This window comes from Anoplopoma fimbria, chromosome 16, assembly GCF_027596085.1.
Source record: "Anoplopoma fimbria isolate UVic2021 breed Golden Eagle Sablefish chromosome 16, Afim_UVic_2022, whole genome shotgun sequence".
Taxonomy (NCBI): Eukaryota; Metazoa; Chordata; class Actinopteri; order Perciformes; family Anoplopomatidae; genus Anoplopoma; species Anoplopoma fimbria.
In genome coordinates, this window is record NC_072464.1 from 9,997,134 (window position 1) to 10,016,076 (window position 18,943).

The 18,943-nt window shown below is 40.0% G+C and overlaps 1 protein-coding gene across 1 annotated transcript; it reads right to left on the minus strand.

Annotated features, from left to right (window-relative positions):
• Window positions 1-320: 320 nt before the first annotated feature.
• Window positions 321-14,186, minus strand: sytl5 (synaptotagmin-like 5). The gene is made up of 17 exons (XM_054615638.1): window positions 14,022-14,186; window positions 13,720-13,935; window positions 12,533-12,645; window positions 12,318-12,429; window positions 10,323-10,466; window positions 9,628-9,727; window positions 9,387-9,516; window positions 8,505-8,605; window positions 7,823-7,918; window positions 6,045-6,110; window positions 4,362-4,540; window positions 4,021-4,123; window positions 3,759-3,920; window positions 3,533-3,641; window positions 2,374-2,512; window positions 1,551-1,759; window positions 321-517 (listed from the first exon to the last, which is right to left on the minus strand). The coding sequence occupies exons 1-17, from the start codon at window positions 14,138-14,140 to the stop codon at window positions 375-377; spliced, it is 2,241 nt and encodes a 746-aa protein (XP_054471613.1). The 5' UTR covers window positions 14,141-14,186; the 3' UTR covers window positions 321-374.
• Between the last annotated feature and the right edge of the window lie 4,757 nt (window positions 14,187-18,943).

The following is an 18,943-nucleotide window of genomic DNA, read 5'->3' on the forward strand; positions in this document are numbered from 1 at the left end:
ACGAGGACTGACACATCAGGAGTCACACCGTGTGCTTATTCCGCTAGTTTAGTTACATACAACACATGTTTTTCATATACAATGGTCAACAGCAATGCTTCGTCAAAGACTAGATGCTTTGGAGGGCGGGGGAGGCTGTTGGGGGGGACACATGTGGATGAGTGTGTAAGGCATGACTGGCTGATTAGAGCATCTCAGGGGGGGAATAAGTAGGGAGAAGGACGGTCTCTATTCCCTAATGAGCGTTTGAGTCCTGGACACTTCTTTTTTTTCCACTGTTCCACTTCTTCAGCTCTCTCCTCTTGCCTTCACATCTCATCTTACTCTCCCTTTGATTCTTCTTTCATCCTCTCTTGTCTGCTATTGGATCCAGCTCATGTGTTGCACTTGCGCATGCTGGATCGAAGCATTAGAGTACACTCATGAGGGACTTCTGGGTTTTCAATCATGCGTTGCCACAGCCGCTGTTCCTCCCCATAAGAGTCCATCCAGTCTACTTCATTACCATAGCTTTTGCCTTGAGGGGAAGAGAGACAAAGACATAAATATTTGTTTTACTTTGTTGGAACTTCTAGCGAGCCCTTAGGAAATTAACGCCCGCACAACACTTTTGGTTATTAGATGAAGTGATTTCTGTATATAACTTTATAACCATACAGGAACCAATAAGGTTTACATGTTTTCTTTTCAATAAGGCATATTTCAGGGTTGTCTCAGGCCACTTCATGGAAAATAGACAGACGTAAATCATCATAGCGTGTAAAATACAAAAGAAAATGGGCCTCACTTTCCATTTCTCCCAAATCACACAGCTCACACAAAAACATTTTTCAAATTGCAAACCTCAATAGCTAGAGGAAGAATACCGGCTCTCAAGTGAGACTTAACTAATGCATGAGGACTTTTGTTTGGTATGCTTAAATGTCCTTCGTTAAGTTTTCTTACAATATATTTTAAGCCATTTTTCTATAAATTTGATTGAAAGCTTTTTAATTTTTTTTGAGTAAACGTTACAGCACAGATTATTCATGTCGATAAGCATCCGCTTTCTCAAAGTTCAGTAAAGTTCTCGAGCCAATGGAGAACTGTACAAAGTTTCAGAGGCTTTAACCACCTCATTTGAAAATCAGTGCAAGACTTTGAGTTTATAATGTTTCAAGAAGTACTACCCGGAGCCTTCCTCGTAGCACTTATTGCATTCGTATTAGTTGTTGCACTTACTGTATTCGTATCAGTTCGCTGCACTTATTGAATTCGTATTCGTTTACTGCACTTATCCTATTCGTAGTAGTTTGTAGCACTTATTATATTCGTATTAGTCTGTTGCAATTATTGTTTTCGTAGTAATTTGCCTCTGCACTATACTTTTGCTCTGGTTTATGCTTTAAGATGCTTGTTTAAGAAAGGAGATGCACTTATGACTTCTGGTGACTAGTAGTTCTCTTGAATACCTATGTTGAATACACTTCCTGTAAGTCGCTTTGGATAAAAGCGTCTGCTAAATGACTGTAATGTAATGTAATGTGTTGTTCAGTCAATCGTTCACACACCTGTGCCAGCTCCTAGCCTGACTCCTCCCAGGAAAACATTGCTGGCCAGGGCTTCTTTGTCCCACACGGTGAGCTCCAGGCAGACGTTGTTGAGGTCTCCTGGCTGCAGGCCGCAGTAGGTGAAGGTGTGGTTCCACTGCGGGTTCACAGTGCGTCGCTCCACCACCGTCTTGTGCTTGGTTGACTTGTTGCTATCAGGGAGGAGGTATCTGGGGAAAATAAATAAAACTTTACTTCACAATACTCATGTTGGGGTTTTCAAAAAATCACAAATTATGTAACAAGGGAGGCAGGGGCACTGCCCCCCCCAGAAAAAATCACAAATTATGTAACAAGGGAGGCAGGGGCATCGGATTGTCCCCCCTACCAGAGGGGTGTCAGAAGGTGATAGGTTGTTGGCTTGATAGTATTACTGAACAGGCCTACTGGGCATATTTCTTGTTGGATTGTCAATCGAGTGACTACAAAGAGGCTCAAAACGGCCACAAAATGTCTTTCAGTCTAGGTGTCTTGCTCAGAACTAGTAGGGTGGGGGCCCATCGTCTCAATATCTTATTATATTACATATGGCATGCTCCCCAACCACTTTGTTATTGGTCGCCCAAACAGCAGTTATTAATTGATACTATTTTTTATTAGAATATTTAAAGTTGTTTATTCTGAATTACAATGAATAATTGCATAACGTATCATTTATTATTGCCATTATTATCGTGGCTTTAAAAGTGAGTAGATTTTTACAAATTGTACAAATGTGCCCCCTTCTATAAAACCGTCTCGGCCATATTCAAAAGTTTCCGACCCCCTGAAGAGAGCGTCTCACCCTTTCACAAAAGGATCAGAAGTGCCTCCGGACTTGACCGCGGTTAGATTTTTGGCTCCTTTGACCAGTAGCTCAACCATGCCCCCTTTAGGCAGAGTGAAGCTGCTCGCCTTCTTGCTTTTCAGGAAGCCTTTTTTCACTGAGGAAGGAGGGAAGCATACACACAGAAAGAACAAACAATCTTAATTTCGAAGCTTTCGGTTTATTTACGTAACACTGGAGAGTTCATAGTAAAGTGCTTTAAATTATGAGAAAAAGCTTGCCCCACAGACATACACATGCACTTTGTATGTACATAGGCAAAGCACACACTCAGGACATGTATACTTAAATAAAATATAATAATAATCACTTGGGTTTAACACATAAGGAGTAACCTATATTTAGGTGTCAACAAACCACAAATGAATGAATAAGACAGAAATCCGACCCATAGACTCATAATCAAAGACAAAACGGAATCAAAAACCAAACCACTCTTAACTTAATGTGAAACGATAAAAACAAGTGTAAGGAAAACTCTGAATGATAAATACGTATCTGAATAAATCATTTACTAATGCCCTATAAATATATAACAAGCCAAAAATAAGAAAATGTTTTGGAGGTTGTAAAAATCCCATTGGCTGGTGTTAAACATTTATTTTTTGCAATAATGCAGTTAGATTTCCATTGATTGATAAACGCTTGTGTGTCAGTTTTTAATAAGCAAGTCTGCATTCAGAACATTTTTCAGCAGTAGTCTAGCAGCAGCACCTGCACTAATAAGAGACAGGGAATGAAATGACCAGAAATTCTTACATGAAATTATGTATAACAGTTTTTATAATTAGGATGGGTGAAGGAAGTGCTTAATTTTAGATATAGCTGGAAAAAATTGTTGGAAAAAATATAGTTGGAAAAAATACATTATATTTACCCCTGCTAAAAAGCAGCATTCCACTGGCGGGTCACTCATTATTACAAACTCATGCTGTGCAGTAACATCCACAAAAACCAAATACACCAAATATGTCATAGTAAGTTTTGAGGAAATGTGTACATCCGTTTAGTCAATCTTTCGATCAGATAATCTCAACTCTTTTAAAAAACAAACAATTTGAGTTCTAACATGATATATAATGCAATATATATTGGTCATCGCAAATTATAAATGTACCTTGTACTTGGTCCAGCGGCAGCATTAGGTTTTTCTCTGCAGGTATGTACTTCAACACGACAGTCAGTTCTCCTTTATACTGCATTGAGCAGTCCATACTGCTCTCCGCCTACACAAACATGGGTCACATCATTAACAATCCTCTCAACCACTCGCTTTGTACCTATTTCTTATACTAAGAAGAAGAAGACAACATGTCTGACAGTGTTCTGATTCTGGTTTCTACCTTGGGCTGCAGAGCGTACCAGTCCTCTATTTGGGAATCAAACTCCCAGGAATCAAAGGTCAGCTCCACCTCTCCCAGGAAGCTGTTGTGTCCAAACCGGTCGTGGTGCCACACTGAGACCTGCAGCGTTCGAGTTTCCAGCTGAGAGTGGCTGATCACGTACTGCACAACAACAAAAAACATGAGCTTAATGGTACGAAAGTTTAGAATTCTTGCAACTTTAATTCACATTGTAAGTTTGATGTGTTTTTCAGCCACTGACCCTCAGATTCTCATTGAAAACAGGGTTAATGGTATTGGCCTTGATGCTTGTCTTCCTTTTGCTTTGTCGTGACGTATCAGGCAGCAGGTACGTCTTCACATATCTGCCATGAAAAAGACACAGCGACTTAGTCGGGCTCCACCGGAGGAGATGGACACTTTTTGTTCTTGTTTAATCCAACACCATGAAATATCAACTGCCCCTGAATTACCTTTGCTAAACTATGCTAAACACATCCTGGACCAGTCACATTAATACCAAAATAAAACTGAAAATAATTTCAAAAAGCGTAAGGAGTAATCCTTCAAGAAGACTGATTTCTACTGTTTTTGCATTCTCACGTGTCGGTGCGTTGCCTCCTCTCGTCTCCTGTTGCCAGGTTGTGACACTCTTTCACCAGGACGTTGAGAGCACCAGTTTTGTAGCTGTAGCTGATGTTCAGCAGGATCTCGCCGCTCACCCGGGCGTTGCCATAGTCACCGGTCTCACTGTACATGCTCATCATGCTGTTTATACTACTCTGTTAGCGAGGAAAAAAGATAAGAGAGATGGAGATGTATGAGGTGGAGAAGGTCAAGGAGGGTTGAGGAGGTAAGGAAAGAACACGACACATGAGGTATAAAGCATAAAAGAGAAACAGGGGAAAGACAACAACAACAACAACAACAACATCTAGAGTATTACAGAGCGCTGATGAAACAAGGTAGAAATAAAACAGTTGCAGCCCTTCATGAACTTCAATCTGTGGCAATACATGGCAATGTGGATGATAAGACTCATGAAAACAAAATTACATTTTACATTGCTACAACTAAACCTCCACAAGGTTGTTTACTGAAGACTTCAAAAGCGTCAGTGGCCTGCCAAAAAGATATGTAGCGAGCGCTGCTCTTAGTTAAGCTTGCCTGGATAAAAAAAAACTTTGGACCAAAATCCAACAATTCTAGATGAAAATTCACAGTTATATTTTGCACATCACAACCTTGCAGTTTGTATTTTGTCCCAAAAATACTGTATTATTTGTGTTCCTGGGTCTATGAAGTATAATCTTTAGATAGTAAAGTAATCCTTATCAGGAATGAGAAGGTTTGGAAAGGTGAATGCATATGAAAGGATGTGTAACAGAGAGGAAAACTTGACCACATTGTTTCTTTTATAACTAAACGAGTAAAAGGATAAGGTGGAAGTACATGGGTGTACAAGTGGCACGGATTTCCATGTGGGATTTATGCTTTTTATAGTTTTTCTCAGTATTATATGTTTCTCTCTTTTCGTTTTCTCTGACAGAGGGACTTTGACCATTCTTTATCGATCAGCCTGCCAATAATTTCCTTGATTTACCTATTGATTGTTTTGTCTTTTTTGTCAAAGTTTTCTAAAGTTTTGATAAAATAATGTCTTAAATTGCTTATTTGTTAGAAGAGTGAAAGCTGCCAGTCATGTGGTTTTATTATGACATGTACCATCCAAACACTTTACATTGACTGTCCAACAGTGAGTTTTTATTGATTGCCAAAAAAGATATAGTGAAGAGCACATTTTGGCTCCTCATGTTGTTTACCTGCAAAACCTATTTCGTGAACAAAATACTCCAATCATTACAAACCCAGCAGGTAATTTTTTTCTGGCACACATGACTGTTGTAGCTTAAACGGTATAATTCACTGATAACAATATTGCTGCTTGGAGAGCGCTGGGGAGAGAAAGCCAGAATTGAGGCACACTGTGTTTCTTCTACTGGGAAGTCTATCTCACTTAAATCCAGCTGGGAGCCAGTGTGATTAATGACCACAAGTTTAATGGAGGGAGGGTAGATTTAATGGAAATAGATGTAGCTACCATAAAAAACAAAAAAAAACAAGCATTAGCATAAAATTAGTATAACATTATATTCTGGAAAAAAAGCAATATACATGAATGAATGCTAGATATTTGTGCTCTGATGCTTTTCTGCTGCATTTTACTGTTCTATCATATAGTGGTGAATACAAATGCATGCAGAGACGTGGAAAGGGAAGACTTACAGTCTCAGCATCTGAGTCGGGGATATTGAGGTACCCCCACCTTCTCTCTGAGCCAGGAGTGGAAGACTAGCAGCAGATAAATTAATGAGATACAGAGATAAACAGGGGAAGGAAGAATGGACAGGAGGAAGGAAGGAAGAAAAAAGAAGAGAAGGATATAGGTCGGAGCTCTTTGATGTGTAAGTGATAGAGGCGGACCCCGAGCACAGACCCCCCCCCCCCAACCCCCTCAGGAGGAGAAACAGAAACCCTGTCTACAGGAGCACAGCCAGAAACCACATTACAAATGGTTACCATGGTGATTATCAGATGGAACCACAGAGATTACAACTCATCTGGAACCACTGGACACACACACACACACACACACACACACACACACACACACACACACACACACACACACACACACACACACACAACACACACTAACACACACAAACACACACAGGGCAACAGAGAAATACATGTAGTTCCTCCTTGGCGTTTACTATGTCCTTATGAAATAATTGTATATATATATATTTACATATTTGGGATTTCTAAATAATTATTCTAGTCACAGAAGTGTTGTAGCGCAAATGATGATGGAGACTGAAATATCTCAACAACTGTTTGATGTTGTTGACATTAATGGTCCCCAGAGGATGAACCTTACTGACTCTGGCGATCTCATGACTTTCAATCTATCTCCAGCTGCAGGTTGATGTATGTGGTTTTCAGTGAAATGTCTCGACAATTGGATTGAAAATCACAATCTAACTGGTGATAGAAATTGCACTATTAAATAAATGGAACTAATACTCCTCAGTTGTGCTTTCATTATCTATCCAAAGCCCTCCATGAGGTGAATCGTGTAACAGCGGGCTGAGTATATTAGAGATCTGCATAATGTCCCTCATCAGCACCTTACTCTTCCATTCAGACTGCAAACAGCAGCTCAGTGATGTCTCTTAGTCATTTATGAGATGACATGATAAATGTCAGACAGGCAGGACGTCCGTCTCGCCTGTTTTCCTGTGGAGTTCTCACATTAAACACAACACACACACACACACACACACACACACACACACACACACACACACACACACACACACACACACACACACACACACACACACACACACACACACACACACACACACACAGACAGACTGAACAATGAGAATTGCATGAGTCAGGAGATAAACCAATTATTAAGAGTATTTGAATAACTGGATTATCTGCCAGACTTGGTACTTTATAGACCAAGTGACCAAGTCAACTGTGCTCAAGGCCCAAGTGTAAACATGGGTAATCAAGATTTAAGATGTGTGATAATATGCAACAGCACTGACATACAGAGACAAAATCTAAAAAATTGGGCACTTAAAATGATCGGCATAGCTGTATACCACCAGGGGGGTTGATCTACCTAATAATAAAGTAAAAAAAAAAAAAACAACTACATACAAATCCTAGTACCTTGAAATGTGTGTATTCTCTCACACGAAACAGCAATACTACACACTAGGAAACTCCCAAGTTAGTTTATTTAAATGCAGCAGGCGTCCTAAGTGTGCAGCGGCAGCAAGGGTGTTGATTGTGGAACAAGCTGACCCAAAGGCTCACGCTATGTTTACACAGTCAACAACAGAACGTAGACGCCTGACTCACACATCAGGTGATGATGAGTGTAAGAGCAGAAGCACATGTTTGTACTGCATGTTAACACACATCACTTCCCAGAATCTGCTTTTGATATTGTTTGTACTAGGTTTTTTCATGGGTGTTACCGTTGACAGTGCGTTGCTGAAGCGTCGGCTGGCAGTCTTGCTGTGAGCCGACATCAGGGCATCAATGTCTTCCTCCCCATCCTCATCAGAAAACTCCTGCGGATGACAGCATTCAGATTTAATCAAAAAGGAGATGCCATCTGGGAAGCTGGCCAAAGCGTCTTTGTACAAAGCACAGTTTTCCATACAGCAGCTCTGTGTGGGTGGATGCAGCCAGCTTCCATAAAGTCAGGACAGAATGTGGTAATTTGTTTACTTGTCTTTCACGCGCAAAAATTAAACTTGTAAAAATGAATGGATGAGTAAAAAGAATTGTGTGTTTGTCTGAGGGCCTGCACTGTGAATGCAAATGACCACTCAGTAAACAGAGAGACAAAGCAGGCCTATACCGACCGTCAGATCCTCCACCTGTTTTCAGCCTACAGCCGTTTAGACGCTTCACATGCTCTTTGAAGTGAGCTATGGGGCGAAATTAACATTCAGCCCCATGCTTCACGTTGAGTTCATCAGCTCAGATCATGGGCTTATTATGTACACACAGTAAAGTAGATGTACGTATGTATTAAAAGGGGACTGAAAAATCTATGTGATTGTGGTCCTGCGGTGAATTTGTTAGAAAAACCAAATCAGTTTGCAGAGATAGAGCTGAAGGAGGAAGAAGGAAAGAGTTGAAGCCGCTTACTGCTTCGTTGAGCCCGGGGACCGAACGGCTCCTGAGACTGAAGGCATCGTCGCTAGGTTCAGAACCAGGAGCTGACAGGTCCATCTCTGAGCGGCTGTGATCTGGTGCAGGGAGAGAGAAGAGGGAGGCGGGGGAGTGATAAACACAATAACAAAATAGTTTGAAGGGAGTAATGGGCCGGAAGGCAAATACAGACACAAGAGAGAGAGTAGAAACTAATGGTTCTCTCCAAGTTGTGTGAACATCATGAACGTGTGCAAATTTACTCTGCATAGTGATAAAAACATTCTTATTTATAAATCTAAGCCGGTTCACCTGTTGAGGATCCATGTGCAATATGTAAAAACAGTATACATATAGTTATTGGCCTGGGCAATATGATCTCTAATTTCTTCACACCCAATTTTAATCCATTTTCTTTCTTTAAAAACATGCTTAGCCTACAAAGGACAAAGAATTAATCAACTTAAACCAAACTAAACCTTTTTTTCCCCAGCTAACGACACTAATCGAGCAGTTTAAAAGAATGCTGACACACTTCTTAACAGCTGTTATTAGTTGAGATAAAGGATCTGAAACTGAGAGAGACAAAGTGGTGATCATTAAGAGCAGTAGACAGCGACGGGGGGTGTAAGTTAATAATGTAATTTGTGCTAACGTTATATCTATCTATATTATATATATATATAATTTCGTCCTTTACAAGGTCTACTTTTGCTAGCAGCTGAGTATTTTTGCCCAGCTCTGGTTCAATCGTCTAACATCACCTTTGATATGATACTGCTGCCTGGAACACATCCTGCGACTGTGATTCAGATATTGAAGACAACAGCAGGAGTCATGTCGCTCCAATGTCAAGCAATAAAAAAAAGACTGTGATACCTGATGAAACCGAGGCTCTGGACACAGAAATTGTTGGGGTGCCCGAATTTGTCCTGTGATGGCCAGAAGCTTTTTTCTCAGGCGCACTGTCACCGGAGTGTACACTGGCAACGCTCTCCGCTCCATCAGGCTGTGTGCAAACACAAATCCAACAGACCCAAGCTGTTAAACTAACAATTTAAACTGCACAATGTCCCCAGTGTGTTTGCTCTATGTGTGTTTGTGTGTATTAGTTGCTGACCCTGACCCTCCGGTTGTCGCTGGGAGTGTCCGGGGTTCGGGAACGCAGGTTGTTGGGTACAGTGGGCCTCCCTGACGACTCCAAGGCCTCTGCACTGCCCCTGAAAACCAGTAGGAAACACCCATGATATTCACTTCATCTTTCGTCATGAAATAACATCAATTTAAGTCTTACATAGTTGTACATCACCTGTGGGAAACAACCTGCCTCTAGCTTCATAAATAACATTTACTGAAATATCAATAGATTCTTTAATGTTATTGAGCTATTTACTAACTGTTACTGATATCTTGACTTTTCTTTGTGGCTTATTTCTCTTTTTAAATAGTTTGCCTTAATGCCTGCATGTGTTGACTTTCAGACAAATATATCAATATTTTAAACTAGGTGCCTAAATGCACAAAAAGAAAGTCTCTATTCACTTGTTGAAGTTTTATAGAGATACTGACAGGAGGCTGTGCCAGTCCAGAGAGAATGATCATCTATCTAAAACATTGATAGAGCTCAAAACAAAATGGATGAATCTGAACTCTTATGGAGCTATGAAAAGATGCTAAGGAAGGATAGTTTGTGCTTTCCCTCTCGTTTTAATTAATTCCTTATCAGATCTTTGTTGGACTGTATTTTGATGAAACATTTGTATGTTAGTGGTTTACAGCACACAGTTCAGTCTGTTCGTAGGTAAAGATGGACACCTGTTTGAACGTGGACTCGGTGCCGAGCGAACACTTCTTACGCTTTGAGCGTCTCCATCCGAAACAGATTTGACACCGACGCTGTCGACTCCCTTCTCCGGCTTCAAAGTCGGTCGGCTGCCTTTTTTATCCATCTTCATCCTTCTACACACGCACACGCACACACACACACACACACACACACACACACACACACACACACACACACACACACACACACACACACACAGGAAGCCTGTTATCTACTGTTCACTGGAGATATTCAGTCATGTCCATTACTACACTGTTATTACACTGTGTCTCTGCTTAATCAAGATTATCTAAGCCACAACAGTTTGCATCCTGAAGAGGAAATCTAGTAAATATACAGATACATTATTTTGATTCAGTATTTCCACAAAATAGGTTGTTTTCTCACCTGTTTGTTGAAATGTTTGTTAGTTAGCAGAATTTAAAATGTATGGCAATATTGAAATACTGAAATCTTGAAGGGAGATTGGAACCATTTTTTCCATAGACATTCATGATCCCCAAATGAAGAACCCTACTGATTTATGTGATCCGCTGACTTTACTTCAAGCGCAATCATTGGGTCAAAGTTTTTATTTGTCACAAATTAATGACATTCCCTTCTGCCTCAGCTGGGCTCTTTGTGCCACTTAGCAACTGGTAACAGTAAGCTAAGGAACATGACCAACATTATACCTGCTGAACAACAACATGTCAACATTGTCATTGTTAGTGTTACACACATACAGTGCAGGCTGACTCAAGGGGGTGACATATTTTTTATATCATTTAATTTTTAAAATTGAAATAAAAAAACGATAAGTCCGTTGGCTGATCGTAACGTCAACGGCCAACTGCTTAGTGTAACAATATACAGTAACAATACAAATATATTATAAGAGTCACAATATCTCAAAAATAATAACAGCATGTCTCTCACAATAACAAGCCATTAAGTCACATTTTCATATATATCAGAATTCCAATGTTTTAACTACAGTGCCGTCATTTACACTAGTAATTTAACACTACATCATTAATAACATATAAAAGGTGCCTAGGTGACATATAGCTCCCGATGAAAAAAAATCTACTCGTAACGTCAGATGTGATGGCGAACTGAAGAACACAGCGCAAGCCCATAGTTTAAATAACAAAGTATGATCTTGTGTCTTTATCCTCAAATAGAATTGTTGGAAATAGAGTGCTCATATATAAAATGACACATATATGTTAGTTGGCAATGACATATATGCCAACAAAAGCATCTAGCTCAAAACAACACTGTGCTGAAGTACAGATTATTGAACTATTTTACAAATTTTCTTTTACCACTGCACTAACTTGATTGTCAAAATTCTGGCATATAAATCCGATCATTGTCTACCACTACTGTTTGTGAATCTGGATGCATATCTAGATTCGTATGAAAGAAGTCAACATTTTTTCGCTTTCTGAGTAATCTTTACAATTTTTAATATCATTATTCTTGCAATGATGTTTAATCATTTCTTTAATAACGGGTTATTTAATATATTAGTCAGAAAGTTTTCAGTAACCACCACTCTGATGAAATAATCACAGGTTCTTGTTATTTTTAATGTTTTTTGTCTGAATCACTGTGATGCCTTCAGGAACCATTAGAGTGCAGACACGATGTGGAGCAATGAAAGCCGGCACAATCCAATTACGGCTGTGTTGCTTTGCCAAATGTATTTTAAAATGCATTCAGAGTCTCTGTAAAATCAAATGAGTATCCCCTTGATCTTTTTTTAATGCCTTTGTTTTGAGGCAAGTTCGCAACAAACTGCAGATTTCTTTCAAATGCGGGTTGAGATGATTTATCCTGTGCACTCTGTTTACTCTATTTCTTGCATATCTCATGTTTTCATGTGGTGATATTCACTCAGCAAACCCTCTTATATTCAGAACATGTATGTGTTTGCTTGAACTTAAACTGATCTGTTTTGTTCTTCCTCTACTTACCCTTTCCTCCTGGCACCGATGTTGATTATTGCACTTTTGTTGGATTTTGGGGTGTCGGGTCTCTCAGACTCAGAAGGGCCTGACAGGTTTTCTGTTGACTTTTTGTCTGTGACTGGTAATCAAAAACATTGCATTAATGCAATCAGCATATATCCTGCACTACTACACATAATTAATATGGGTTTGGGTAACAGGACATTGGCAGTGAAACTCACTGGTTGGGCTACTCATGATTGTCTGTTTGATCACGTCGCTGCTCGGCACTACCTGCTCAAAGCGCTTGGACCGCTCCTCCAGGAACCACTCTCCTGTTACCACCTTCAGCTCCCTGCAAACACACAAACATTACAGGGAGCCCCAGCATACAAAAGTCCAACCAAAATATGACATCATCAATCAGTAAGTTATTTTGTGATGTCAGTGTTTCTGCAGTGTTCAATATGTTAAATTTAAGACTTTTAAAGACTCTTTTGGTATCATATATAGTACCTGTTTCACAGTCATACTGGCCAAAGTATGAAAATGATCAACAAACAGTAAGAATGATAAGACAGTACTGGGGATTATTAAAAAACAAAACATTTTATAACTAATACTTCTGCCCACTGCAGGCTACAAAATATTTGAGGCTTACGTAAATTAAGTTTCCCTCTGGCCTTTTCTTTTAAGAATTTACTTTAAAGTCTTAAAACAAAAGACTAAATAAAAGTCTTTAAAAGATTAAAGAAAAGTCTTTCAAGAAAATACTTTAAAAAATACTTTTCAGGACCTGCAGATACTCTCAATGCACAGTAATTGGTGTAACCACTCTCTCCTTTGTCTGCTTGAGTTTCAATAATTCAGTCCATTTCTTCATTTTTTTCTGTGGGCTATTCGTGTAGTCTGAGAGAGCAAAAACATAACTGTACTAGCACACATGCATAAAAGTTTTACTTTCTACACAAACATTTTGTGGTCACAGTGTGATTATTCAGACCGGCGGCAGTGGAGGACTTACTGTTTGAATGTTGTGTGTGCAGAGGGATTGTATAAAGAGCCTATGGCTAATGGATTTTCAAGAACAGACACAGAGCCCTGATGTTTATCAGAAATGATTTAGTAAGTTAACAGTTAATTGTAGCAGAGCTGTAAATATCTCACATCACCTCTTTGTCTAGAATGTATTAAAAAAAAACAAAGTGGGTGCCACAAAAAAGGTCTTTAGTGTTCAAGTGGGTTTTTCTGGGGGGGTTGGTCATTATTCTTTCAAGCCCCGTAGAAGATGACAGCACTAAAACACCCAAGGCCCTCGCTGACAAATGGAGACACATGTGGTGTCATTAACCATCTGATCCGACCATCTGGAGTCCATTGCTCTTCTAAACAGTAAGCAGTTTTGATCCCTGCAAGGCGTTGCACTTACGAGATCTTGGCACAAACGTTACATCTCCACTGGCGTCTTTTGGGATTTGTCACACGGCAGTCGTCGCAGACGCGCAGCTGACACTCCTTGCAGAGATCTCCACGGCCAAATATGAGGCCCAAACTCTTCTGGCAGCGAGCACACTGTCGCTCCTCCACCTCCTGGGGCCGACGGGACCCTTTCCGTTTGATCTCCAGCAGCTCATTCTTCAGCTTCCTGCAGGGAATAAAGAAGGAAACATCAAGGGACATTCAGAAACCTCAGTTATATAAACGTTAAAACGGTGATACTGAAGTCCTCACCGTATCCTCTTCTCCTCTCGCTTCCTCAATTTTTCATCTTTCTGCAGCACCTTCAGGATCATGTCTCTTTCATGTTCCAGGAGAAAGGAGAGGTTCAGATCCTCCGCGACCTGCTCCATTTGTCCCTCAGTCTACACTTGGCCGATGAAATCACCAAAGCAAAGATGTTGCAGAAAAGACGTCAGGATGAGCTACATTATGCTTCAAAAAGCTCCTCTTTCTTTCATTTCATTTCCTGCTAACGACTGGCTTGTTGTTCTTTTAGCGCTAGCATAGTCTGAACTTTGTCCCTCCAGGATTTTGTCCTCTGATCTTCTGTTTCTCAGGGAAGCTGACAAGATCGGACCATTCTCAGGAAGCCTAGAAGAGGTCAAAAAGACACAATAAAAAATTTGTAAAACACGGCTGATATTAATTACTCATTAATTTAAAAAACTAATAAATGGGCTGACAATAAAAGTTCTGTTTTAAGTGCTATTTTTTTTTTTAAATAAGACAATGATTTACAAGATGACAAGAGGAAGTAATTTGGTAGACATTTGACAGCTCTACAGCCACATAACAACCTACCAATTAGGCTCCAAGCCTGACATTCAGAGCTCAATACCCACATATCTCAGCTTCTATTAACAAAGGTCTATCTTTCCTGAAATTCATGACAACACTTCTAGGTCTAATTATCTGCAGACCTGCATGCCAATGCACATTTGGCAGATTCTTTTACACAAAGAGCGATGGAAATGTCGGTTACACTTCCAGACTGAAATATTTCAACAACTTGGATGGACCTAGTACTGCCCACTAATACATTTCTCTGGTGTTAGACAAATAAGATTTCTTTAGTCGATTAGTCAGTGTTTTTAATGCTGAGTGACTTGTTTCCAAGAAACCTATCAGCAAATCTCTCTTAAAAAAACAAGATTTAAAGTTGTGCTTTTGTGTGCTTCTTTGTGGATAAACTCAGTTTTACGGATGTCTATTAAATCCACAGATCTATTAGTCGAAAAATGTATAAATGTTAGTCAAATAAGAATTTCTTTGGTCGTTCTTTGGTTTGAAAGCTGAACATGAACAAACACACACTGACTCAATTCGCAATCTAGGTGTTATGCCTGATCAGGGGAACTACCGTGAAGAAATTGATTTGCAAAAAAATTGCTATCCATGCTTTCAATAAAACCGTCCATGACGATCAGAAACTAATATACATGGGAGGACAGGGACAGAATTCTGCCAGTGCTTCTGTAAATTAAGTTGGGAAATAAAAATTGAATGGAGTGGTGGGATCTGCATAAGCCCACACCAGCCTCCTTCAGTCCTTATTCATTACTGTCTCTTTCATCCTCGCCCTTTCTTCTCTTGCCTCTTCCCTTCACTTAACATGAATTAGCACTAATGAACCGGCAGCCATCATCTCAGCTTCATTTGCAACCAAAGGCACACCATGACATCAGTGATTATAGTGTTTTAGGCTGAACTGCAGCTGCATTATAGCCAATAAAGAGATTTCCCTTTACCTTGGGCATGAGATTTTGATTTAATACAGGAAATAATACAGATTTACAGATATTTTTGCATTTAAAAGACTCAACTCCTGAATATAGATAACCCTTACGATTCACTGAATGTGACTTCTCTTGGAAGGCAAGGCAACTTTAACACATTTCAGCATCAAGACAATTCAAAGCATTTCCGGCTACCACAGAAGGCCTTCCTTAGGGTGTAACCTTAATGTGGGTCTTATCTGTGTTGGGAATCCACTGAAGTTACCCTAGAAACCATCTTCTCTGTGGTCATATGGGAGTTTACAAACACACCACAATCTTATTCTCTCAAATCTAATGGTCAACCACTGACGTCAAAAGTGGACAAAACTAAGAGATTACACTTATGCTAGCAGCTCTAAGAGGCTGTTTCAGACACAGTGGTGCTTTGAGCTTTGAATGCTAAAATCAGCATGCTAACATGCTTCTGAGCTTTGAAATACACAAACACATGCATAGACTGTTAGTTGTCCTCACAAACTCTCAATGCCTGTGTGAGACAGAGCTGCAGTCCAAGTGTCAAACTGATCCACCTCTGCAAACATCCAGATGACACAATATATCTTCTAAAATAAAAGTCAGTGATTTGGGCTTGAAACAGAATTTATTAAAATAAAAATGTAAATAAACAGTTTTATAGGTCCACTAGGACTGTTGCATTAGACTGCATTAGGTTTGGCTAGCTTTAAAAGACTGGCAAGTACTAGTGTATGTAAAGCAAATAAGTCCAAAATACTGATTATAACCACACAAAAAATTCTGGTAGCCAAGCAACTGTGCATCATGATACTCCTTGCGTACTGGGCTGACTTCAACAATCAATAAAGCAAAACTAATATTTATCTGAGCCTATATCATATTACAGCTGTGCTGTGAAAGCACAACGGTATCTCAGAGTTTGAATTGTGTGCGGCAGTAGGCGTGTGTCCTGACGCAGCCCTCCCTGAGTACACACTGCTCACATTCCCGTTGCCGCTCTCGCTGCCCTGAGCAAACAAGAGTCAGGAGACAGTTAAACTTTGGCTTCTGAGCAGCGAAAACGCACTCACTTCTCAGCTCTGCACTAATAACGTAGCTCCAAGCAAAGCACGGTGACTCACTTTGCCTTCTCAACACAGTGCAGGGAACGTTTTCATCTTTTCCAAAATTCACATTGTTCAAACATGGAACAGATTGTTTGTCACCAGGTCTCCGTTCCACCCGGGGACATCTGGCCACAAAGCCACATTGTTGTCTACTTTGTGTTTTGTAACTATGTGGCATTTTACCACCGGTCAGTGTGGTGTGTTTCTGCAGGTGGCCGGGCTTATAGACAGCAGAACCAATTAAAGACCACAGGTGTGCTGGGAGCAGCTAGACTCCAGCTGGCAGAAACGCAAAGTAGACTTGGATGAGAAATTAACATGGAGTGAACACGTTAATAAAATGCATTCATTACTGAACACTTAATGGGCGGATAGAGGAACAGAGATACCAGGAAACATTTTAAGTTGTAAACCACGTCACACGATGCCTTGGGAACACCTTCAGTCCTCCAAGACTTTCATCTCAGTCCGGGATTGTGTGTAGTTCAAAACTGGACTGTTCTGCTATAAGAAAAACCTTCAAATGTAAATTGTTTCATGGGCAAAACTATGCAAGATGTCTCTTTAAAATAAAAATGACGACATTGCAAACCCCTGCGACCCTCGCACTTTTCTAGATACCACTTTGGCATTTCACCATAACATCAAAAATGTGTCCCCTCCAGCCATCAGTGCTCCTGTGATTCAAACAACAATCTCCTGTCCTTTCCAAGTGTTTATCATCATGTATTGCATTGACATTGTCATATAATATAAAGACAATGTCAGTAAATGGTGATTGTCCGACCTCTTGAAACTGGAATATGCTGCTAACTGGAAGTCTGGTTTAACTGGAAGTCTTTGTGAGTATACGCCCACATCCGAATTCACAAAGTTAAGAAGCAAATGAGAGAAGCATGTCCATTCCATTATCTGTGGGTTTTCTCCAGTTTCTTCCCACAGTTCAAAAACATGCAGATGGTTCGGTTGCGACTCAGAATTGTTGTGCATGTGAATAGTTGTCTGTATCTTTGTGTCAGCAATGTGATTGGCTGGCGAACTGTCCAGGGTATACACTGCCCCCGCGGCCCTCTGGGTTTTAAGCGGATACAGCTGATGGATGGATAGATGGAGCCCTACATACAACTGTGCATTTTACCCTGACTTCACTTTTCAACATCCTGCACACTGCTCAGCTCATATTTCTCCCTGTTGTTCACTCGTCACTCCTGAACTATGTGTATCACCAACATTTCTCTGTGTAAATGCGTCGACTAAACCTACCTGTGAGTGATTAAAAATGGGATGGACATGGTCAAAAGAACATTATGTGTGGTGTATTTTTGCAGAAATGTGGGCCATCCACATCCTCTTTAAATTGAAAATTTATCAGCTCTGACTTCAGCTTTAGTCTTGTTATTTCAGCGAGGGGCAGCGCAGATCTTTTTTGCCTTAAAGATAGTGAATAAATCATTCAGAAGCTCTTTTAACCTTGTCTCAGCAGATTCTTCATCTCCTGTGAGGAGATGCTTTTCCAGATAATTTACGTTTTCTAGCAAGTTCACTACCATGGATTGTTGGAGAAGAATGTCCATATCATTAATAAATTATACAAATTATAAAAGTCTGTTAACCTTTTTTTTCCAGGTAAGTAGGACCTACGCACCATGGCTCTCCTTCTTTGTTTTAATGTATAACCCTGAAATCCCCCGTTGGTAAGTACGTTTTCCTCCTGAATCATTAATGTGAGACAGCAGTAGACAGTGATGATGAGTTGCAGAGAACGTCCCTGGTGACCAATAAACAGCAGGTCACTTCAGCTCAGCCAGAGACCTCTTTCTGCTGGCCGACACAGGCTTTTATATAGTCACCGCACTCACTCACACACACACAATAGTAGACATGTGTATGTGTAGAAAATATTAATCATTCATCAGAAAAGGTCCATAACAACATATCTCACAGCTGCTTACACCAGTGCCAACACACACACACACACACACCAGAGAATATCACATATACTCATGTACTTTATCTGTACTTTGGTCATTTCTGCTATATCAAGTAGGGGCTGTTTATTTTTACTTAAATTACAACCCAACATCCATGCATATGCTGCATTCATGCCAAGTGGGAGTTACCATAATTACCAGTTTAATGCCGACTTGTATCACAATAACATTCAAACTGTGATTACAACTGAAAAACAAGCTTAAACATGTCCAACTTGGTGCTAAATTATATGAAATTATCTGGAAGTGCTGGATGTTGAAAGTCTGTCATTCAAGGTAATGAAACAATTAATCTGGTGGTA